This window comes from Ruditapes philippinarum, unplaced genomic scaffold (assembly GCF_026571515.1).
Source record: "Ruditapes philippinarum isolate M1 unplaced genomic scaffold, ASM2657151v2 ctg411_1_1_1_1, whole genome shotgun sequence".
Classification (NCBI taxonomy): domain Eukaryota; kingdom Metazoa; phylum Mollusca; class Bivalvia; order Venerida; family Veneridae; genus Ruditapes; species Ruditapes philippinarum.
In genome coordinates, this window is record NW_026854764.1 from 34,758 (window position 1) to 60,182 (window position 25,425).

General features: G+C 32.8%; 1 protein-coding gene across 1 annotated transcript; it reads left to right on the forward strand.

Annotated features, from left to right (window-relative positions):
* Positions 1–712: 712 nt before the first annotated feature.
* On the forward strand, positions 713–12,166 carry LOC132740966 (protein inscuteable homolog). The gene is made up of 8 exons (XM_060729024.1): positions 713–747; positions 2,289–2,406; positions 4,936–5,049; positions 6,264–6,561; positions 6,980–7,155; positions 8,383–8,608; positions 10,709–10,785; positions 11,608–12,166. The coding sequence occupies exons 1-8, from the start codon at positions 713–715 to the stop codon at positions 11,737–11,739; spliced, it is 1,176 nt and encodes a 391-aa protein (XP_060585007.1). The 3' UTR covers positions 11,740–12,166.
* The last annotated feature ends 13,259 nt before the right edge of the window (positions 12,167–25,425 follow it).

Genomic DNA, 25,425 nt, shown 5'->3' on the forward strand with positions numbered 1-25,425 from the left:
AGTGGTATTCTTTCTTATAGAGAAGTTTGGTTGCAAAGAATATTTCTTGTTCCAAATCTATTGGTTCAGGTTGAGGACCCTGTGGAGTCAGAGTTTTTTAAATCTTCGTATCCATACTCCTCTAGTCTAAGACGTTTGTTTATGTTACTGATTCACTTCCTTGGATGATGATGACGTTGACCGTCGTTTTATCGAATGTCCCCCGCGCTATTGAAAATGGCGGAAATTGGTTTTGTAGTATTTCTAGTTCTGACGTCGGCCATATGTCCGTAGAGTCGATCACGTAATGTGTTTCCTGTTTGTCCAACGTACTGTAGGCTACATTGTTTGCAAGTAATTAGATAAATAATACTAACAGTTGTGCAATTCAAATGGCTGTTTATGGAGTATTTTGTCTTTGTTACTGTACTAGAGAATTCTGTCGAGTTTGTCATGTATTTACAAACAAAGCATTTCTTATCTACTAAGCGTATCTACTAAGGTTTTATTCTCATCTTTAATTTTCCTTTAAAAAATAGTCTATTCCTTTGAGCAGTTTTACTTGAGAAAGAAAGTTTATTTTAAAAGTTTCAGTTTTATGGTTTGACATAATTGTATTTGGAACAGAAATTAGTATTTCCAAACGGTTGCCTACAAATGCAAAAGAAATGTTGATAAGGTCAGTTTTAATTAAAGTATTTTTTTTCTGAAAATTGTAGCAACAAAAAAAGTGATGGGAGATGTGCCAAACTTGCCAACAAGGAAAAAGTAAATATATTTATGGTTTTTATTTTAAGTTTTACATGCTTTTTTAATTTCATTAGCAAATTTTTTTTTAACTTTTCTGAATGTTTAAAGAAATTTAAGATTTTTACCTGTTCCAGGATTTTAAATACATAAAATCAAAATAAGGAAGGGAAACATTTTAGAGCCTGGCATTGTTTTTTTGATATGCTAGCTAGCTTCCTGCCCGTACCAAACTTGTAAACAAGTTTAAAATTGTAAATAAAATTTTAGGGATGGCAAAGAATACCAAATTCAATACTCGAGTACTCGGTCATTTTTCCGATCGAATACTCGGTTACTCGGATGATTTTTAATGATCTTTAAAGTTTTATCACACAATCAATATCAACACCGTCTGTATGCTACTTTCGTTTTCTATTTTAATTCATAGAATTCGTAACTTTAAATAGGACTGCAAGAAATATATAAATATAAACATAAGAAATGTCAATGACAGCATTTTTTATAAACCCTTAAATTTTCTCCCTAAAATACAGGATGAACTTGAAGCGCAAATGCAAATACGCTTCAATTAACGGATAGAAATTGACAAATAAGGAACCATATATGGAAGTGCCGGACTATTTTCGACATTGGTTCCGATCCTAGCTTTGTATAAACGTAGCATTTAAAACAGAAACCAAAATTATAAAAGGAGTGGCCGGTTTTGCAAAAATTACGTATTCATCCGTCGGTCATAAATTTACTTCTTGACAGCTACATTTCATTTTCTGAAATTTCTTATAGTGTAGTATAATGAAAATCATTTATAATTCAAACGAAAAGTTATATCATAAAAAGAAAATTATGTTGCAGAAGCTTTCTGAGCCTATGCATTTTTCTACTCACAATGTTGGAAAATTGATATTTAGCTTGACCTTCAGTCTTGCGAGATATCAATTTTTCCACCGCTGCTCGTAGCACAACATAATATTCCGTATATATTTACGTTTTTATAATTAACAAGTTTAGGCTACAAACTGTCTAATATTTAAAGGCGATTAAATATCATAAGAGGTCGAATGACGTAAATGACACAGGACTGTGTTCAATCCCATACGCGTGTCAAAACTGCTGATCGTCTCGTTAAATTTACGATATCATTTTCACACCTCTGCATGGATGTTTTGATTGCATTTAACAAGTATTTATATAGATACGTGAACATTTCCGAATTTCTGAACTAATCTTTCTAAATCGCAAAAAAGTAAAAGTTAAATATTTTTTCCGAGTAATCGATTATCAATTTTGTTAACCGATATTCGGACGTTAGATCGAGTACTCGGTTAACCGGTTACTCTTTGCCATCCCTACTAAATTCTAATAGTTATTGTACAATGTTATCAATTAAATTTGTCTTTTCTTCATAGGGATAATATATATAAAAAAAGTTATGAAATTTCATATACATGTTATGATATAAATGTATTTACTAGAACTTATGACACTTTATATTCTCATACACATTCTTTGTTTGATATGGTTTACTTATAACTTGTTATTTTATTATATCATTACTACAGATGTATGTCTAGAAAACCTCAGATGGGTTCAGCGAAAATTCCCTTGGTAAATCAGCTCACATTTCTAGGCCAGTCTTTTAGCAGACTGGTTGACATGGCACTAGGCTACTTAGTTCAGGTATGTTTATCTATACACAGGTAAAATTAGTTCAGGTATGTTTACATATACACAGGTAAACTTAGTTCAGGTATGTTTACATATACACAGGTAAACTTAGTTCAGGTATGTTTACATATACACAAGTAAACTTAGCTATCTTCTCATCAGCATCGTTTGTGCTGTGTGGAGGCAGAAAAAAAGTCACCAAGGACAGTCAGAGATGTTATATTTCTGGTCCTTGTAGATCGTTCAGCATTACATTGATTTTGACCTTTATATAGACTTTTTCTGCAAATTCATGCATATTTCAATAAACAAAATCAAAATTTTTGCTGGGATTTGTTTGCTTTTCATTATCTATGCCTTTAATGAACTATGCTGTTCATCCCATTTTCAGCCCTCGGCAAGCCTTTTTCAGTACATGTAGAATAAGAAAGTATTCCCAATGTAAAGTGTACACAATCTGGTTCTTATACTATCTATACAACCAAAATGCTCAAATATGTCCTTATAACATCTAATATGAAAGAAATATTCAACAAATTGCCATACAGTTTAAGAATATATGGCTTAATGTGACACAATAAGGCAAAAATACAACAGATTATGTTCTTGCCAGACACCAAAATGTGCTATGTTTTTTTATGCTCCCCGAAAAAATTTCAGGGGAGCATATAGTCGTCAAGTTGTCTGTCCGTCCGTCCATATGTACGTCCTAAATTCGTGTCCGGCCCATAACTTTGTTATTTGAAGTTGGATTTTAAAACTGTTTCACAGAAATGATCACCATACTGAGACGATGTGTGGCATACAACATTTGGGTAACTACCTTCAAGGTCAAGGTCACAGCATGACCTTGAAGCAAAATCGTGTCTGGTCCATAACTTCATTATTTGAAGTTGGATTTGAAAACTATTTCACAGAAATGATCACCATATTGAGATGAAGTGTTGCGCGCAACATTTGGGTCGCTACCTTCAAGGTCAAGCATGACCTTGCAGCAATATCGTGTCTGGCCCATAACTTCATTATTTGAAATTGGATTTGAAAACTATTTCACAGAAATGATCACCATATGGAGACGACGTGTCGCGCAAAACAATTGGGTCGCTACGTTGAAGGTCAAGGTCACAGCATGACCTTGCAGCAAAATCATGTCCGGCCCATAACTTCGTTATTTGAAGTCGGATTTTAAAACTATTTCACAGAAATGATCACCATATTGAGATGACGTGTCGTGCGCAACATTTGGGTAGCTACCTTGAAGGTCAAGGTCAGAGCATGACCTTGCAGCAAAATCATGTCTGGCCCATAACTTCGTTATTTGAAGTCAGATTTTAAAACTATTTCACAGAAATGATCACTATATTGAGATAATGTGTTGGATCGCTACCTTAAAGGTCAAGGTCACAGCATGACCTTGCAGCAAAATCGTGTCTGGCCCATAACTTCGTTACTTGAAGTCAGATTTAACAACTATTTCACAGAGATGATCACCATATTGAATCAACGGGTTGCATGCAACATTTAGGTCGCTACCTTGAAGGTCAAGGTCACAGGATGACCTTGCAACAAAATCATGTCTGGCCCATAACTTATTATTATTTGAAGTCGGATTTTACAAATGTTCATCATATTGAGACAATGTGTCGTGCACAACATTTTGGTTGTTTTTACACTTTGAACTTTGTCTGTGACATAACTCTGACAATAGAGGTATACCTTCCTGTGTCCAAAACCTATTTGGGGAGCATCACCCTGTTCATCCGGCTCTTGTTTCAATCCTGCACAGTATAATCCAATTAGCATGCATAATTTTCATATAGGTTTTATGTAAAGTCAAAATCTAAGAGACACAGCACTTATCAGGGCCCTCTAAGCATTGTAGATCTAGCAATGTTGGTCGCCTAGGCCATTGAAATTCACCAAGCGAAACCCCGAAAACCAAATTCTCCGACTATTCAATCTTGTATGCCCAACTCCAAAATGGTAAAAATCTAATTTGAAAACCTAGCTTTAACATCCATTTGCACCTGTAAGTGATTTCCAGCAAACATTTTCCTTCGTACAAATATTTCGCATCACATGGAACACGCCGGATGGCCATATTTTACAGGTACAGCTGAAATTCAATAAAAACATGCCTTTTTCCCCAAAAAAGTTAGGAAAATCAGGAAAATATCAACGAACAGCTCTATATGTGAATATTATTGCTCTTCACCATTATTTTTGTGTTTGTGCTACAATGTACTTTTATTTCTTTTATTTGACTTTTTTCTTGTTTAAATGTTGAAATTTGATTCAGCAAGTGCTTATAAGGTAGCCTGCACTTACCAGTACCTACCATGAACAGACTCAATCAAACCAAGCATGCAACCATTTTCAGTTTTGTCATTTTGAGTGATGTTTAGGGATTCTTTTTTTCTCTATTTTAAGTACAAGCATAAAAATTATTGTCAAAAGAGGGCCTGATAAATCTTGCAATATTTACAAAGAAAATTAGAATGATATTTAAAGTATAGAAATGTTTTGTTTTTTTTATTTCAGAAAATTGTAGAAACATTAGATGAGTCTCACACACCACTTGCCTTAACCAGCTGTATCAGTACAGTAATAAGTCTGGGACTTGAGGGTGAACACATGTGCTATATATTGTCCAGGGTAAGTATCAGTACAGTAATAACCCTTGGACTTGAGGGTGAAGACATGTGCTATATATTGTCCAGGGTAAGTATCAGTACAGTAATAAGTCTTGGACTTGAGGGTGAACACATGTGCTATATATTGTCCAGGGTAAGTATCAGTACAGTAATAACCCTTGGACTTGAGGGTGAAGACATGTGCTATATATTGTCCAGGGTAAGTATCAGTACAGTAATAAGTCTTGGACTTGAGGGTGAACACATGTGCTATATATTGTCCAGGGTAAGTATCGTACAGTAATAAGTCTGGGACTTGAGGGTGAACACATGTGCTATATTTTGTCCAGGGTAAGTATCAGTACAGTAATAAGTCTGGGTCTTGAGGGTGAACACATGTGCTATATTTTGTCCAGGGTAAGTATCAGTACAGTAATAAGTCTTGGACTTGAGTGTGAACACATGTGCTATATTTTGTCCAGGGTAAGTATCAGCACGGTAATAAGTCTTGGACTTGAGGGTGAACACATGTGCTATATATTGTCCAGGGTAAGTTTCAGTACAGTAATAAGTCTGGGACTTGAAGGTGAACACATGTGCTATATTTTGTCCAGGGTAAGTATCAGCAGGGTAATAAGTCTGGGACTTGAGGGTGAACACATGTGCTATATTTTGTCCAGGGTAAGTATCAGTACAGTAATAAGTCTGGGACTTGAGGGTGAACACATGTGCTATATTTTGTCCAGGGTAAGTATCAGTACAGTAATAAGTCTTGGACTTGAGTGTGAACACATGTGCTATATTTTGTCCAGGGTAAGTATTAGTACAGTAATAAGTCTGGGACTTGAGGGTGAACACATGTGCTATATTTTGTCCAGGGTAAGTATTAGTACAGTAATAAGTCTGGGACTTTAGGGTGAACACATGTGATATATATTGTCCAGGGTAAGAAGTCTCTTAAACATTCATATGTCTGGTTTCTTTGTTGTGTCACTCATACATAGTGAAGTTCATATTCCGCCTATTTAGCAGCATGGGTTATGGTGCTTTTTTGGGTAAATATGCAAATTCACTTTGCAAAAAAGGCATTTCATGTATAGAATACTTACTTGAATGAGTGTAATAAATTTTAGAAGAAATTGTGTTTAAAAATTTATGCTCATTACTTTTCTTTAACAATTAATTATACTTCTAATTTGTATGCAAGCAATTAATTTTGTACACTCACTTTTACAGGAGGGTTGTATAAGAGCATTGTTTGAAATTGCACGGACAGACACATTGGAATTTGCTCATGTGCAGTCATTGAGAGCACTTGCTACTATATGTTGTGTGGCCGAGTCAATACTAGAACTAGAGAAAGAAGGTGGTATTGATAGCCTGACAGATATTCTATGTGATAAGACAATCTCTGAGGCAGTACGAGGTGAGGCGGCAGGTGTGGTCGCACAGATCACCTCCCCTTGTTTAGATAACTTTCAACACATCTCAGGCTTCTTAGACAATGTTCAGGATCTTTTAAGTGCTTTGATAAGTAAGTTTTTTTTGTCTTTGATTCTTCTGATTCTTATATTTGACATTTTGTTTCTAATGGCATACCTGAGAGATCAGTGTGTTGTGATTTTTTAACATACATACATGTATATTTTTTTATTTTTTGTATAGTTAGACATGCTTTGATTATTTAAAATGATATTTAAAATACAGTCTTTACTTACATAATGTGTTAATTAAACAGAGTGACTTTTAGTTTATATTTTAATTAATTAATCAAAACCTTGATTGGCCATTCTCAATTGATTTTTGGTTACAGATCAGAATTAAGGCTTTTGTTGTGTGTGTGTATTGTAACAATATGGTATCATGTATATTATTACACAAAAAACTTGAATTTGAAAAATAAATGTATAGACCATTTGTTTTAGACAAATTATGCTTTATTTTACATATAGACTTGTGCTTTACAACAATGTCCCATGAAACATTTCTTCTGGCGGCAGCAGCGGTAGCTAACATAACATTTATGGACAGTCAGGCATGTGACGTGTTACAGCAGTTAGAGGCACCGCGGTTACTTATACAGGCATCAGCTATGCCAAAAGCTAAATCTTTGTTTGTCAAAGATCAGGTACATGTAGCTCATTTACTCAGGCATTTATATACTCTCTGACATGGATTTTGACAGAATTTTGGCCCTTTTTGAACCTAGAAAATTCTACATTTTTTTGAAAAGTTACACTGTCCTTCCAACAGCTCTCATTTTATTGTTGAGTTGAGCTGAATTAGCTATATATTTGAAAACATTTACTTTTATAATGGACATTGACCAATAATTGATAATGAAAAATGTTTATGATAAATTATAGCAACTGCATAAAGTATAAAAAGTCTGCCCAACATTTAAGCTCGACTATTTGATAAGAATAAGTAGAGCTATTGTAGTCACCCGAGCGTCGGTTTCGGCTTAACCACTTATGTTGAAGTTTTTGTAATACCTCAAATGTATTCAAAGTCCATTGACCTATGGCTTTGAAACTTTGCACACTTGTTCACCATCATGACCCCAACCTGTAGACAGGAGGGGGTAATTGTATCAAGCATTTTGACAGAATTATGCACCTTTTTTGACTTGGAATTTTTGTTAAAGTTTTTGTAACACCTGAAATATTTTCAAAGTCCATTGACCTATGGCTTTGAAACTTTGCACACTAGTTCACCATCTTGACCTCAACCTGTAGACAGGAGGAGGTAACTCTATGAAGCATTTGGCAGAATAATGCCCCTTTTTCAACTTAGAATTTACATTTAAGTTTGCATACCACCTCAGATATTTTCATATTCTATTGACATCTGGCTTTGAAACAAGTTGAAATTTTATACTCTTCTTTGAGAGCATAATAGGACTCTCTCCAAGGCCTATAACTGTAACATGGATTTAAAGAAAAATTTTGCCCTTTTGTTAACTTAGAAAATTTTACATTATCAAGGCTCTTTTACTATCAAGCACTAAGAATAGTCGAGCGTTGCTGTCCTACGACAGCTCTTGTTTATCAAAGGAAATATATAGAAATTTCTTAGAGTCACATGGGTTATTGATTATACACATGAACTAGACTAAGAAACTGAAAACAATTATGGCAAAATCTAAAGTTCTTTGACTTTGACTTCTTGACACACCATTTACACTTAGATGGGCATAATGTCACACTAATTATTTTGATGCTTCCACTGATTCTGAAATTTTGCAATTTAAGAAATAATATGGAATGTATTCACACTAATGGAAAAGAGAGTTTTGAGTTGATATTTAGTTTGATGTAAATGTGGTAATGATATAAAAATCTTAACATTGCAGATAGCAACAGTATTAGCTAACATGGCAACTAAAGGATCATCACGCAGGGATATTATAACATACAACGGTATACCGTTACTCATCAACTTTCTCCAGCAACGACCCTCGCAGTATAAACAAGATGCCGAGATAGCTGCATGTGAGAGACTACAACAAAAAGCAGCTATTGCTCTTACTCGATTATGTAAAGATCCAGCCACAGCAAATGTAATTGTTGACTTACAAGGTACAGATATTTTGGCATTCACAATTATTTTTGCAATTTTGCCTTCTTTAGGAAAAGTTCCTTTTTATCATGACTATTCAAAGAATATGCAGAGTTTTTGTAATCACCCCAGCTTCGGTGTAACAATTTGGTTAAGTTTTTGTGTACAAGTTGGTATCTTCTTAACTGCTGAAAGGAATTGAAATTTGACGTACTTGTTATCTGTGATTTCTAATTTGATGGGCACAGGTCAACAGGTCCCATAACTCTGAGTTACCATTTGTACTGACTTACGCCCTGTTTCTTACTGTCAAGCACTGAATATAGTGAAAATTACTGTCATATAGGGCTCCTGTTCTACTGTGGACTTTATAACAATTTTCAGTATGAAAGTACTCTAAAATATTCCCTGTTTAGACATATTAGAGATGATAATTAAGTTAGAAGGATATTAATTAAAAAAATCAGCAAAAATTCTTAAGATTGGAAAGAGCTGACTTTGCTAAAGGTTGTATCAAGCAACAGTTCAACCTTTTATGTCAATTTTGTAGTTATTTATAAAAAAAAAGAAAACTTTAATAAATCTCAAAAATATCTAATGAGTGTTTAATGTTAGACTGTAGGTCAGACTAGTCCTGAGAGTTTATTTTAAAGTTCACATTTATAACATGTTTGTTTTTAAAATAATTCAATAATTTGAAACTTTAACTAACCTTCTTTTATAGGAACTCCACGAAGGTCCAAAAGCCAAAAAAAAAAAAAAAAAAAAAAATGAAAAAAATGAAAATGTTATAAAGATGAACTGGGAGACTTAAAACAGAAAAATATAATAAACAAATATACTCAGAATTAAATTGAAAATGGACGTTTTTGTGTGATTCTTAGTTTGAGTTTAAAGGGTTTAAATTCTTATCATTTTTGGTCTTTTACTTCGTTTTTGGAACAATAATTTTTATAGGGTAAAAAACCCTATAAAAATTATTGTTCCAAAAACGAAGTAAGCAAATGATTTGAAAGTTTGCACACAAATTATTTGTATAGATCTACATCAAATGGTATACAGTCTTGATAAAATATCCTGTTATGTCAAAAATACCTTAGTAGGGTCACTTTAAAATAATTTGTACATGCTTTAGGATATACAGTGGAGCCTTGCTAATCCAAACCCTTCTATCTTATCTGATCGAAATGTCCGGTCCAGATTTTATTTGTTCTTTTTATAATAGTAAAAAACCTCTCAGAACATGACCTGTCTACTCAGAATTCCGGATGATTTTTTTTCAAATTTTGTTTTTATTTTAAAATTAACCTCTTGGATTCGAACAGATTTTGCCAAATGTCACAACTTCTTTAAAATAACAAATAATCGCACATCTTGCAGGTGTAAACATACACCAAACTGATGTGTTATTTCACTTGATTAATGGGTGAAACGTATGATCTGCGAAGGTGTGAAAATTACACTTAGCTTGCCTTCATATCTTCTGTAATTGCTTAATTGATTGTTTTTCGTCACCTTCAATAAATATTTTGATATAATGCAATAAAAATATCTTTTAATCCTTTGAAATGGATTCAATGATACGTGATTAAGCAATGAAAATTAATAGAGACTGTCAGTGAATTCGGATAATCGCTGAATCAGATAAGAGTAAACAACAATTGACAAATGCTGGTACGAATATTTAATCATGTCTCCGTCTCCTGTTTTACATCGTAGGTTAACTTACCCTTGAGGACATAATATTTTTTTGCTTATTTATTTATTTTCATTTCTTTATTTTTGTATGCTCATGTATTAGAATGAACGATGAGAGACTGCAAAAATAAAATATCTAAATGCAATTTCAAATGCATTCCCGTTTTCTTTCCCTAAACTATTTTGCAAATACATGCAACATGAAAAAACATGTAAAAGAACCTTCTAATTCGGAAACCTTTCTAATCCGGAAACCTTTCTAATCCGAACTTTTCTTCTGGTCCGGACAAGTTCGGATTAGACAGGTTCCACTGTATATGCAATAATCAAAAACAATAATTCATGTAAGTAAATATTAAAGCATACATTGTGTCCTCTACATTGACCAAAATACAGATAAATGATCTTTCCTCTTCTTGAAGGTGTTCCAAGATTAGTTCAGTTATGCCGAAGTGTTGAAGAAAGGAACAACAGTGATGCAGTACTTGTGGCTAGCTTGGTAAGGTTTTTTACTTAACACTATGTTAACAAATATTAAAACCTGGCCCTCACTGCTGTGGGGTTTGAATCTCATTATGCTTTTATGCAAGGAAATTATCCATCTAACCTACATAAACATGGTTGCTAAAAAGGTTAGTGGTTCTAACTTTGCAACCCAACATGGTTGCTAAAAAGGTTAGTGGTTCTAACTTTTGCAACCCAACATGGTTGCTTAAGGAAGGTAAGTGGTTCTAACTTTTGCAACCCAACATGGTTGCTTAAGGAAGGTAAGTGGTTCTAACTTTTGCAACCCAACATGGTTGCTTAAGGAAGGTAAGTGGTTCTTACTTTTGCAACCCAACATGGTTGCTTAAGGAAGGTAAGTGGTTCTAACTTTTGCAACCCAACATGGTTGCTTAAGGAAGGTAAGTGGTTCTAACTTTTGCAACCAAACATGGGTTGCTTAAGGAAGGTAAGTGGTTCTAACTTTTGCAACCCAACATGGTTGCTTAAGGAAGGTAAGTGGTTCTAACTTTTGCAACCCAACATGGTTGCTTAAGGAAGGTAAGTGGTTCTAACTTTTGCAACCCAACATGGTTGCTTAAGGAAGGTAAGTGGTTCTAACTTTTGCAACCCAACATGGTTGCTTAAGGAAGGTAAGTATTTCTAATGATGTGTCAGCTATGTTTGAAATAATATATGGAGGAACCCCAGTCCGAAAGCTTATATGTTGCAATCTAACCATTACAGTGTTGATGTGACTGAAAGAGCTGAACCAAAAAGTTGTAAAGCATGATACTTTTAAATGAGATATTTCAGTGATATATTTAAATGTTTGTAGGCTGCCTTACGGAAGATCTGTGCATTATGTCCCTGTCCAGAGATGACCACTGTAGACTATCATCAACTTATCAAACCCAAGTTAATGGACTCCTTTGTCATGTGCTCACGTACAGATGAAAACTTTGTCTGACCAAAATGATATTACAGTGTGTGTTGAAGAATCACACAAAATGATTGGTACTTCTGAAATGTTCTCCACTTCTGTAAATATCAAAGAAAGTAATGGAATCTCCCAACATGTGCTCTGTGATTCAGAAAAAAGAGCTAAATTTATTATTAGAATCTTTTCTTTTGTTTTTGCATGAAACAAAAAAAATATTCAAGCATCTTAACTAGCATGTTAATTCACATAGATTGTACATTGGAAGAAATCTTATCTCTTCAAAGTTGAATTTGACTTTTATCAAAGTGAGGATTTTTTATGTTTGATTTAGTATTTTCAAATCAGTATTTATGTACAAATCAAGTTGATTGTATATCAGAATTTTATGATAAATTTTTAAAGCAGCATGCCTCCAGATTCATGATAATTTTTATGAAAGTTTTGTAAATATATTAATATATTAATTTTATATGTAAAATATTGAAATAAATATGTTTAAACTAAATATATTAACAGTAAAGTATTGTGATGTGAACAAAAAAAAATCTGTACATTGCAAACAGCATCTTCAAACCACATGATTTACCAACAAGATGTCAAAATATTCAAAAATAGCCCTTACTGCATAAGTAATGCAGTAGAAATATGGGGATAAATACTGCAAAGTCAGACATTAATGGCACATAACATGTAAATTATTACTTAAATATTGAATCTTATTTCTTAAAATATTAGTACATTTTTCTCAAGTTTGATTTTCTTGAAGTATATGTCTCATCTGGAGGCATGCAGCTTTAAAGTACAAAGCTGTAACCATCTTGATATAGTGCAGACTTGCATATGTAGCGAATTATTGATGATATTTATAGATATTAAAGGTTTTTTGACAGGTTAAATGACCTGATATGAACACAGTAAATATAGCCACTAGTTTATATTTATTTAGCAGACGACTGTTTATATGCGGTCATATAACCTGTCAAAATTCTTTATATCAAATTTATAACACTGCAAAATGTAATTCCTACCATCAAAATAAAAAAATATTAAAATTTTAAAAAATATGTAAATTTGCATCAGCCATTTCTATAAATAATGTAATGAAAGTTGATGTTACAAACATACAGTGTAACAAAATAACTGCTGTTTGTTTGTAATTGATAATGACATATAAATTTCTTTAAAAAGTGATCCCTCAGAAGCATGGTAAACAGCAAAAATAACATGAAACTTGCAGACTCAGTTTGATTGAGTCTGTACATGAGGGATTATGAAAAAGTACAACATCCACACGCCCCCTTGCTTAAATGTCACAAAAAAGTTACGAATTTCATGTATTAACATACAAATTTTTTCCTTTCAAAGTAAGTGATATACCATTTTCATGAAAAAAAATGCAATAGGAGATTTCACAGTGATTGGTACAATTATTAGTGATACTGTTTATATTTCACTGTTCTATACAAAAATACAGCCCCTATTGTGAAGTGATGTATAAGCTTTATAAAAACAAAGGATCTCAGATTTAAACCTGATGTCATCTTGCCATTCCATTGAGATTCATACATTCCACTGCATATTCTCATACCTATTTACATGTACATTGTTACATCTAAATCTTAATAAATATATGAGCCGCGTCATGACAAAACCAACATAGTGCATTTGCGACCAGCATGGATCCAGACCAGCCTGCGCATCCGCGCAGTCTGATCAGGATCCATGCTGTTGGCTATCAGTTTCTTTACTTGTAAAAGGGTTGGTAAGCAAACAGCATGGATCCTGATCAGACTGCGCAGATGCGCAGGCTGGTGTGGGTCCATGCTGGTCGCGAATCCATTATGTTGGTTTTGTCATGACATGGCTCAATATATCTTATTTTTGAATACCTATTACTGTTCACACTTTTGACAAATTCAGTTGAAGGTTAAACCATTTATAATACATGTATATAATAAATGCAGATCTGAATAGATGCTGATTTCTTACATAGACTGAAATAATAGCATGTAATAAATTATTTATAAAATTATGATTACTTTTTGTAAGACTTTTAAAATCTACTTACCAGAAAAGATATTGTATCTCAGGAAATTATAAAACAGCATTTTGAGGGCATTGCAATAATAAGCAATGTAAAAGAATGAAAAACATTTAACAATTTTATATTTGATCCTTACTATTTTATTGGACATTATTATGGTATATTCTTTACATGTCAAAGAATTGGTTTTATTGCTGTTTTATATTTCATTCATTCTATTTTTCACTTTATCATGCTATTGTACTTGTTTACAAAATATTCTAGAATTACTTTTTTGAAAAGTGAAAAATGTACCACTATCAAAAAGCTGCTCTTCTGTGCTTTTGATGTGAAGAAAAACAGAGAAATATATATACATGTCATTTATAAAAACAAAATTTATTAGTTTTAAGTTTTATTTATTGTTTTAATTATTTATATATTTAGATATTTTTTTTTAAATAAATGCATGTTTTTTCCACAATACAAATGTAGCAAAAAAAATAGAAGTTTAACATGTTGAATACAGTGTCATAACAGTTCCACCATCTTTTTTGTTCTGTTCATATGTACATGTATGTCTTCTAAATTGGCAATATATATAATACATGTAATATGAAGGTTGTTTATTTTGTTGAAGTGTTTTGATGTTCATATGTTTATTTCAAATATTTTGTATAGATTTTAACTGACTTTTACTTTACATTCCATCTTGTTTTTATTTATGTTTTGCTGTTCATTTATTATATGAATTTTATATACATACATTTCTCACTCATACAAGTTTTCATTCTCACAATTTTAACAAAATTTTGAAAAATTCCTAAATCTGTTTTCCATTTCTTGTGTTGTTGCTAAATTTAAACTTGTTGATGATTTGCAATTTTTTTCGGTGTTTTTTTTTTTACCTTCTATTTTATGGCTGAAATTCTAAAATAAAACAAGTGATGTCAGATAATTAGAGGTGTTTAACAAAATAGGAACCCTGACTTATAAACAGTCAGTCTTAAAATACAAAATAGGAACCCTGACTTATAAACAGTCAGTCTTATAATACAAAATAGGAACCCTGACTTATAAACAGTCAGTCTTAAAATACAAAATAGGAACCCTGACTTATAAACAGTCAGTCTTAAAATACAAAATAGGGACCCTGACTTATAAACAGTCAGTCTTATAATACAAAATAGGGACCCTGACTTATAAACAGTCAGTCTTATAATACAAAATAGGGACCCTGACTTATAAACAGTCAGTCTTATAATACAAAATAGGGACCCTGACTTATAAACAGCAAGTCTTATAATACAAAATAGGAACCCTGACTTATAAACAGTCAGTCTTATAATACAAAATGGGGACCCTGACTTATAAACTGTCAGTCTTATAATACAAAATAGGAACCCTGACTTATAAACAGTCAGTCTTAAAATACATAATAGGGACCCGACTTATAAACAGTCAGTCTTAAAATACAAAATAGGGACCCGACTTATAAACAGTCAGTCTTATAATACAAAATAGGAACCCTGACTTATAAACAGTCAGTCTTATAATACAAAATAGGGACCCTGACTTATAAACAGCCAGTCTTATAATACAAAATAGGAACCCTGACTTATAAACAGTCAGTCTTATAATACAAAATAGGGACCCTGACTTATAAACAGTCAGTCTTAAAATACAAAATAGGAACCCTGACTTATAAACAGTCAGTCTTTAAAATACAAAATAGGGACCCTGACTTATAAACAGTCAGTCTTATAATACAAAATGGGAACCCTGACTTATAAACAGTCAGTCTTAAAATACAAAATGGGAACCCTGACTTATAAACAGTCAGTCTTATAATACAAAATAGGGACCCTGACTTATAAACAGCAAGTCTTATAATACAAAATAGGAACCCTGACTTATAAACAGTCAGTCTTATAATACAAAATGGGGACCCTGACTTATAAACTGTCAGTCTTATAATACAAAATAGGAACCCTGACTTATAAACAGTCAGTCTTATAATACAAAATGGGGACCCTGACTTATAAACTGTCAGTCTTATAATACAAAATAGGAACCCTGACTTATAAACAGTCAGTCTTAAAATACATAATAGGGACCCGACTTATAAACAGTCAGTCTTAAAATACAAAATAGGGACCCGACTTATAAACAGTCAGTCTTATAATACAAAATAGGAACCCTGACTTATAAACAGTCAGTCTTATAATACAAAATAGGGACCCTGACTTATAAACAGCCAGTCTTATAATACAAAATAGGAACCCTGACTTATAAACAGTCAGTCTTATAATACAAAATAGGGACCCTGACTTATAAACAGTCAGTCTTAAAATACAAAATAGGAACCCTGACTTATAAACAGTCAGTCTTAAAATACAAAATAGGGACCCTGACTTATAAACAGTCAGTCTTATAATACAAAATGGGAACCCTGACTTATAAACAGTCAGTCTTAAAATACAAAATGGGAACCCTGACTTATAAACAGTCAGTCTTATAATACAAAATAGGAACCCTGACTTATAAACAGTCAGTCTTATAATACAAAATGGGGACCCTGACTTATAAACAGTCAGTCTTATAATACAAAATAGGGACCCTGACTTATAAACAGTCAGTCTTATAATACAAAATAGGGACCCTGACTTATAAACAGTCAGTCTTATAATACAAAATAGGAACCCTGACTTATAAACAGTCAGTCTTATAATACAAAATAGGGACCCTGACTTATAAACAGCAAGTCTTATAATACAAAATAGGAACCCTGACTTATAAACAGTCAGTCTTATAATACAAAATGGGGACCCTGACTTATAAACTGTCAGTCTTATAATACAAAATAGGAACCCTGACTTATAAACAGTCAGTCTTATAATACAAAATGGGGACCCTGACTTATAAACTGTCAGTCTTATAATACAAAATAGGAACCCTGACTTATAAACAGTCAGTCTTAAAATACATAATAGGGACCCGACTTATAAACAGTCAGTCTTAAAATACAAAATAGGGACCCGACTTATAAACAGTCAGTCTTATAATACAAAATAGGGACCCCGACATAAAAAAAGTCAATGTTATAATACAAAATAGGAACCCCGACTTATAAACAGTCAGTCTTATAATACAAAATAGGACCCTTACTTACAGTCTGTCTAATAGGAAAGTATATGCTTTAAAGCTGATATCATTATTTGTTGTATTTTAGGTTATAAATAAAATTGGGAGTTTATTTTAGTGCTTATTAGGAACAGTATTTGAGTAGCTAAGATCAAAGATAATTAGATTATTTATTTTGTGTGTTTTACTTCAGTTTAGAATGTATTATTGTGTGATTTATATAATGGGATAGGGATTTTATTGTCTCCTTAATTTTTCACTGTGATAATGTATATGTTTTATATGACTAATATGCACTATTTTATTGAGTAACTTTTTGCATGTTTTTTTATGTAATCTAAATGTGAAAGGTAAAGTTCCAGGAGCATAACAACCAGTAAACCATTCTGGTCCACCTTGGACACTATGAGTATGCTATACCATTGGCTAAATTTTTATAGTTTTTAGATTAAATAAGGTAAATAGAGGATACTCAAGGTATTTTTTATATAAATACAGTGTATGAAAACAAATACTTTATCAGTGGCAGAGGTGTCAGTGCTGTCAAAAAATGGTCTGCACTTTTTGCTATCCAGTCTATATACATTTTACATATTTTGAAATTTTCTTTTAATATGATGAATGGTTTTGACCAGATTGAAAGACAGAAAATTCCATTTAAGATATTAATTAAGTAAGGAATAAGAAAAGCTTTTGTGATTTAATGTTGCCCAAGGCACTTGGTTACATTAATTTATTGAAGTTTGCAGGAAAAGCCCTTACTTTCTTGGTAACTGGATAAATTTAAGATTTTATAAATTACAAATTCAGTCATATATTATACTAAAGATTCTGAAGATTAATTATCTACTTGTTCACTTATTTAAAGGCTGGGAGCTGTAATAAACCATTGTAAACACTTTGATTAACTAATTAACGAGAAAAGTCATGCAAATTAGGAATTAGTCATATATTATACTTTGATAGGTTATAAAAGATGCTACATACAAAGTATACCGACTGTATTTAAGATTTTGTATTTAGGAAAAAACACAACAGTTTATGTCTGATTATTTTATAGATTAGATATTTTTTTGTATTGATATGTTATAAAAAATCAATATGTTGTGTCAGAAATTTGACAATACATGTATCTGTTTTTGTGTTTATCTGCTATTCCTACAGTAATACTTATAAACATTGAGGTTATATTTAGCTTTCCCTTAATAAGGGACACATGAAATATGTTAGGCAGTTAAACTGTATACTGTATAATATAGTTTAAGGCACAGGCGGCAGTATCAGTGTTTGGACACCCCACCCCTATCTGCCCCTGGACCCCTACTACAACCCTGAAAAAAAATTCAACACTCTAAGGCTTACTATAAGGTACCAAATACAAAACCACCGATGAAATTATATATAAAAAAAAAATTTTCCACTATCAAAATTATAGTTATAGAAAGGTGTAAAGCCTACTATATGTCCATTTGCCAAACAATGTGGAACACGGGAAATCGTCGTTTCGGCGACTGAGGCGCATTCCGGCGGGATTTCGCTGCATTATTCATTAACATTAATAAAAAGAACTAGAATTCCTCAGTTTATGTAATTCAAGTCCAACGAATATCACTATCATTCCGATTTTTTCTGTTTCACGGTATTTTTTTAATTGTCGTAGCCATTTTGCAGTCTGATACCTGGGTTGAAATACGCGATCTGATTGGACGAGCCAAATTGGACGTCCAATCAGATCGCGTATAACACACAGGTATCAGAATCCAAAATGGCAACGACAAGTCAAAAATTACCGTGAAATAGAAAAAATCGATAGAATATTGATATTCATTGGACTTGAATTAAGTAAGCTGTGGAATTCAAGTTCTTTTTATTGATGTAAATGAATGATGCAGCGAAATCCCGCCGGAATGCGCCTCAGTCGCCGAAACGACGATTTCCCGTGTTCCACATTGTTTGGCAAATGGACATATAGTAGGCTTTACACCTTTCTATAACTATAATTTTGATAGTGGAAATTTTTTTTTTTTATATAATTTCATCGGTGGTTTTGTATTTGGTACCTTATAGTAAGCCTTAGAGTGTTGAATTTTTTTTCAGGGTTGTAGTAGGGGTCCAGGGGCAGATAGGGGTGGGGTGTCCAAACACTGATACTGCCGCCTGTGGTTTAAGGGAGTGTAAGAAAATTTAAAAAACAATGAAAGCAAAATGAAACTCACTTTCAGGGACAGATACTTGTAACTAAAACTCTAGGATGGTGATCACTTTTTTGCTCATCATTTTTTCTCAATCATGATTATCTTTTATCATGTAAAGTTTAGAAAATTTTGTGCACTTTTTAAAATTTTCATTCTTTGCCAATGTAAAAACTATAACTAAAATTACCAATTAGAGGCATTATACCTTACCTCTTTACATAAAGATTACTTGTTTATCTAGAATTTAAGGTGTGTCACATTGTACTTTTTCAACCTTTTTGTAAGTTGTTCTTTTAAGACTGTCTTTAATGTACTTACATTTCCTAGGTCAGCATCTTAAAAAGATTGGTTTTTAGCTCACCTGTCACAAAGTGACAGGGTGAGCTTTTGTGATCGCTTTTCGTCTGGCGTTCGTCCGTCCGGCGTCCGTCCGTAAACTTTTAGTTTAAATAACATCTCCTCATAAACCACTAAGCCAATTTCATCCAAACTTCACAGGAATGTTCCTTTGGTGGTCACCTTTAAAAATTGTTCAAAGAATTTAATTCCATGCAGAACTCTGGTTTCCATGGCAACCGAAAGAAAAAGCTTTAAATATCTTCTTTTAAAAAACCCAAAGAGCTAGAGCTTAGATATTTGGCAGAAAACATCTTCTAGAGAGTGTCTACCAAGTTTGTTCAAATAAAAGCCCTGGGGTCAAAATTGGCCCCGCCCCAGGGGTCATTGATTTTCCATATATGCATATAGTAAAAACTTAAAAAATCTTCTTTTAAAGAACCCAAAGAGCTAGAGCTAAGATATTTAGCATGAAACATCTTCTAATGAGTGTCTACAAAGTTTGTTCAAATAAAAGCCCTGGGGTCAAAATTGGCCCTGCCCCAGGGGGTCATTGATTTTCCCTATATGCATATAGTAAAAACTTAAAAAATCTTCTTTTAAAGAACCCGAAGAGCTAGAGCTAAGATATTTAGCATGAAACATGTTCTAATGGGTGTCTACCAAGTTTGTTCAAATAAAAGCCCTGGGGTCAAAATTGGCCCCGCCCTGGGGGTCATTGATTTTCCTTATGTGTGTATAGGAAAAACTTAAAAAATCTTCTTTGAAAAAACCCAAATAGCTAGAGTTTAGATATAAAGCATGAAACATTTTCTAGTGAGTGTCTATAAAGTTTGTTCAAATAAAAGCCATGGGATCAAAATTGGCCCTGCCCCAGGGGTCATTGATTTTCCTTATATGTTTATGGCAAAAACTTGAAAAAACCCAAATAGCTAGAGCTTAGATTTTAAGCATGAAACATCTTCTAGTAAGTGTCTACAAAGTTTGTTCAAATAAAAGCCCTAGGGTCAAAACTGGCCCCGCCCCAGAGGTGTCATTGTTTTTAACTATATGTGTATAGTAAAAACTTGAAAAATCTTCTTTTAAAAAACCCAATGAGTTAGAGGTTAGATGTTTAGCATGAAACATCTTCTTGTGGGTGTCTACCAAGTTTGTTCAAATAAAAGCCCTGGGGTTAAAATTGGCCCTCACGGGGGTGGGGGGAAAGCAGAGGTCATTGTTTTTCATTATATGTGTGTAGTAAAAACTTAACATCATGTAACATCTTCTAATTGGTGTCTTCCAAGTTTGTTCAAATAAAAGCCCTGGGGTTTAAACTGGCCCCGCTCCGGGGGCCTATACACAGGTGAGCGACCTCAGGGCCATCATGGCCCTCTTGTTATATTTTTTATTCTTATTTTTCTAGGTTTATCCCTCAACATTGTCCTTAAATATATTATCTTTTCCTAGGTTGTCATGTAAAACTGTTTGATTTTTTTATTGCAGACTGGTCTTAAAACAATGTCTTTTTTACTGTTCTTTGGTCTTTTTTTCTAATAACTTACATAATACATGTATATGTGATGAATTACAATATATTTGTGTTCACTTTGAAGTGTCTGGTTCATAGTTTTATGTTGCTGTTCTACATTATATTAACTGCTGAATATTTTTTAGAGAAAATATTTTTATATCAAGAAAATAATCAAAATATTGACCACCATGTGCTGTTGTGTTGCATATATGCAAATTGATATTAAATATATAAGTCGACTTTGTCTGTTGTTGTTTTTTTCTTTAACCCGTTTCACAATTATAGCAGAAACCAGTTTTAAACAGCGCGCTCAACTATTCTCAGTGCTTGACAGGGGCATGGAAATGGGGCATAACTCTGTAAAATGGTAACTCAGAGTTATGGGACCTGTGCCCATCATGTTACATAATCACAGAGTTTCAACCCATTCCCTTCAGTAGTTTTGGAGCTACCAACTTGCACGTAAAAACTAAACCAAAATGAGACAGCGACGGCGTGGTGAGTATAAGAGCTCTTGCTGCTCTTCGAATATTCGTGCTAAAATGCTTTCGGTCACCAAAAGAAAGCAAAAATTTTCCATTCCATTTTCTTGACTACACTATTTTGTCGTTCGTTAAGTTTGACCATTTTGATAACGATATTTTTATGTACAGCATTTTGGTTATCATGGCAATAATGGTCTTCAGCATTGTGCAGAAAACCCGAAGTGAATGAATTTTGTTCATGACGTTAACTTCGCATTTTAGTTCGTGACAATATTTGTAACTCTATGTCATGCCTACAAATAAATCAGCCCCGAGAAAAGTTGTATAATGAAATGTGGATCCACTTGCAGTGTATAGTTATATCCATTAGACTAATTGATAACAAAAATAGACTGATAAGAGGCTGGAACATTACCTGCAAGATTCATTTTATTGTCATTTCATATTATAACTCCAATGGGAGCACTATCACTGATGGAAGTTTTGTCATAAAAGTCTACTCATAAAGAAGAAAGGTATATGTTTGTGTACAAAGTAATTAGTATCATTGCATGGTATTTATTTAAATTGGTTTTTAGCTCGACTATACGAAGTATATGGAGAGCTGTCCTACTCGCCCCGGCGTCGTCTTTCAGATTAAAGTTTTGGTGCAGTAAAATATTTTTCACTATAACTTTGTCATTTCTTAAGGTATCAACTTCAAATATATGTTCCTTATCATCAACAGCATGTTCCTTAAAATTACTATTTGTACTGTTACTTCTTTATTTCTAAAAGGATCAATTTCATACTTCAAATATATGTACCTTATCATCATCCACATCTTATGTGACAAGGTTCATAACTCTAGCACAATATTTTTCAAAGTATATCTGCCCCCTTGAACTTAGAATTTTCCTAAAAAAAAATATGTTTACTGTTACTTATTTATTTCTTAAGGGACCAACTTCATATTTCAAATATTATGTTCCTTATCATTACCCACCATGTTATGTGACAAGGTTACATAACTCTAGCACCAATATTGCAAGAATTATCTCCCATAAACTTAGATTTTTTTACTAGAAAAAACGTTTTTTTTTTTTTTTACTATATTTTTTTTTTTTTTTAGTTTTAAAGGTAAACTACTCAAACATCAAATTATATATCATCAATTACATTTTATGTGACAATGTTCATAAAACTCTTTGAAGCAATATTTAGCAGATTTATTCTCTTTTTTGAACTATTAAGATTTTCTTTTAAGAAATATTATAAAACCTCTTTACGTTTTAATGTATGTACTTCAAACTTTAAACAATATATTTCTTATCATTACACACATGTTGTGTGACAAGGTTCATAACTCTAGCTAGCGTGACTATTTCTAGAATTATTCCCTTGATCTTGGAATTTATGTTAACAATGTTGTTTTTTTTTTACTTTAACTTAAAACATAATTATACATAATTTATTTTATTTTTATAATTTTGTCTTCCTTACTGCGTCCTGTATTTTATGTATTTTATTAGTCGAGCTTCGCTGTCTCCTGTGACAGCTCTTGTTAAGGTGTAAACTCAGTAAAGATGAGATAATTTAAAAGAAATATTATTTTGTTTTGCTTGATTTTAAGTCATTTAAGGAGAGGCGAGATAAAAAGTTCTGATAGAGAGAAACCCGTATTTGCTTACACAAATCATAGGTTATTTCCGTATACGTTTCCGCAGAGGTGTATACTCGTACGTGTTAGAAACGTTTAAAATGTCACGTACACAAAGGCATATATCTGTTCATTGTCTTCATAGCCTTATACAAATCGATATCAATTATACAATATGTGCTTATGGGTTAGGCAAGTGCGCATACACTAACGTGATATATAAGAGATTTTTCTTTTCCAGTTTAGAATTACATGCATATTGAGCCATAAACATGACCAGCTTGTCATGTCAAGATGGCGAACGAATGATAAATATCACAAAAACTTTTTATACATTTGCGTATTAGAAAGAAAAATATAATAAAGCTGTTATTTGAGATGTTGTAATATAAGGAAAAACTAGTGATGTAATTATATCACAAACACTTCTCTTATCATTGTTTCAAGTTCTAAAGAATATGTGGCAAAACTTTGTAAAATGAAGTAACATATATTGCATGCAATGGTTTCTTTTATGTAGGTCTCAAAATCAAACTGTTCGGTCGAAAGAAATGAAAACAAATATCCTTATTTCACTAAGGTCGATGTATTGGCAAACACATACAATTAATCCCCCTCTCCGACACCTGCTGAAGCAATTTCAAATCTACAACTTTAAATGTGTTTGAGCCAATGATCCTTAAGGACTAGTAAAATCAGGTACGACTAGTAAAATATAACTTCGAGATGATGTGCGGGACACCTTAAAAGCTGACATATAACAATAAATTGATCATTATTTACCTTGTAAAACTTTACGTTTTTAATGTCGAATTTTGTTGGATAATCCGGACGTTTAAATTATGTATAATACAAACTTCAAAATTTGTCAATACCTTTATTCTTAATCAAGGAAGGCACTTGTATAGTGCCATTAATACATTATATAAAAATCAGGAAAGGGGAAGATCCCTCATAGCATTGTAAACAACAGTATAATGTTAAAATGGCAGACTTTGTTATATTGAGTCTGTTCATGAGGGAAAATGTAGAAGAACAATATCTTTCATGCACACGAGCACCGTCTTTTAAGCGGTATTCAATTTTCATTATTCAATGATCCCGAAGGACCAGAACAATACAACCACACTGAAGTGAGGTACGGGGAAACCTTTTTTCTGCTTTCATATGGCACTCGGCAGGCATACATGTATAATATCTGGAAAACGGGCAATCCACTGAAAGCAATTTAAGTAGACAGTTCATGACCTTTGGCAGGTTATATGAGAGCTTATTTTAGCCATTAATTGCTGTATGACCGTTTATACTACGTTTTACATGTTTCTTTCTTTCTTTCTTTCTTTCTTTCTTTCTTTCTTTCTTTCTTTTTTCTTCTTTCTTTTTCTTTCTTTTTCTATTTCTTTCTTTCTTTCTTTTTTTCTTTCTTTCTTTCTTTTGTTTTCATCGAACATTTGAATAATAACACCAAAAGCCATACAAAAGTAATACATCAATTATGAATTTGCTGCATATTCTTATTATTTGTGTGATTCAAAAATTGTCTTGTGTTTGGCCTTGTAGTCTAATTTATATCTTGTCACTTCTAATATTCATGTATATTTTATGATGGAACAGCTGTCGTGTATTTTAAGTAGTTTTCTGTTTATTTAAACGTTAAATGTGCACGTTATTAATTTCTTTACATAAATAATCATGAAAACGTTTTGTCCGTTTGTTTATATTTATGGCTGCATGGGATAAGACAGCATAAACAAATAAGGGGCAAGTTAAGTATTTAAGCTGTGTCAATGGTTGATTGATTACTTGATAACATTTAAGAAATCCATGAGGAATCCATGAAACTCCCAGCATCCATTGTATCAATAAATATTTAGTCGCACATTTCATCCGAAATAACAATGCCATATGACCTTACCAGAACATAATTTGCATAATGAAATTTGGTTTTGGATTTCACCAACATAATTCAGGTCATATGGCACCGAAACAGAAAGATGATTTTGTCTAACCTCGGGTGATACGAACTTAAACCAACACCAGCGATCATAACCACCCCGCAGGCTGGAGCTAAGAGATGCATAGACTCCAGGAATTAGAACCCATTAAGTCGTCTTTTACGATAACGCCTGGATCAATGGTGGCTGCAATTCCTCAATGTCAACCCTTTAAAGACAATCCCTCAGCCACAAGGGGGATATAATGAAATAAAATAGAAAAATATATGAAAGAATCAAAGATGAACTTTCAATAAATGTCACCTAAACTCACACTCATGTATTATGTTGGCATTTAATTACAATATTAATAACTTTTTAACTTACATATAATGTTCCGTTTAATTTTTACCTTTCCATGATTGTAACAAATGTAGCTGCAGA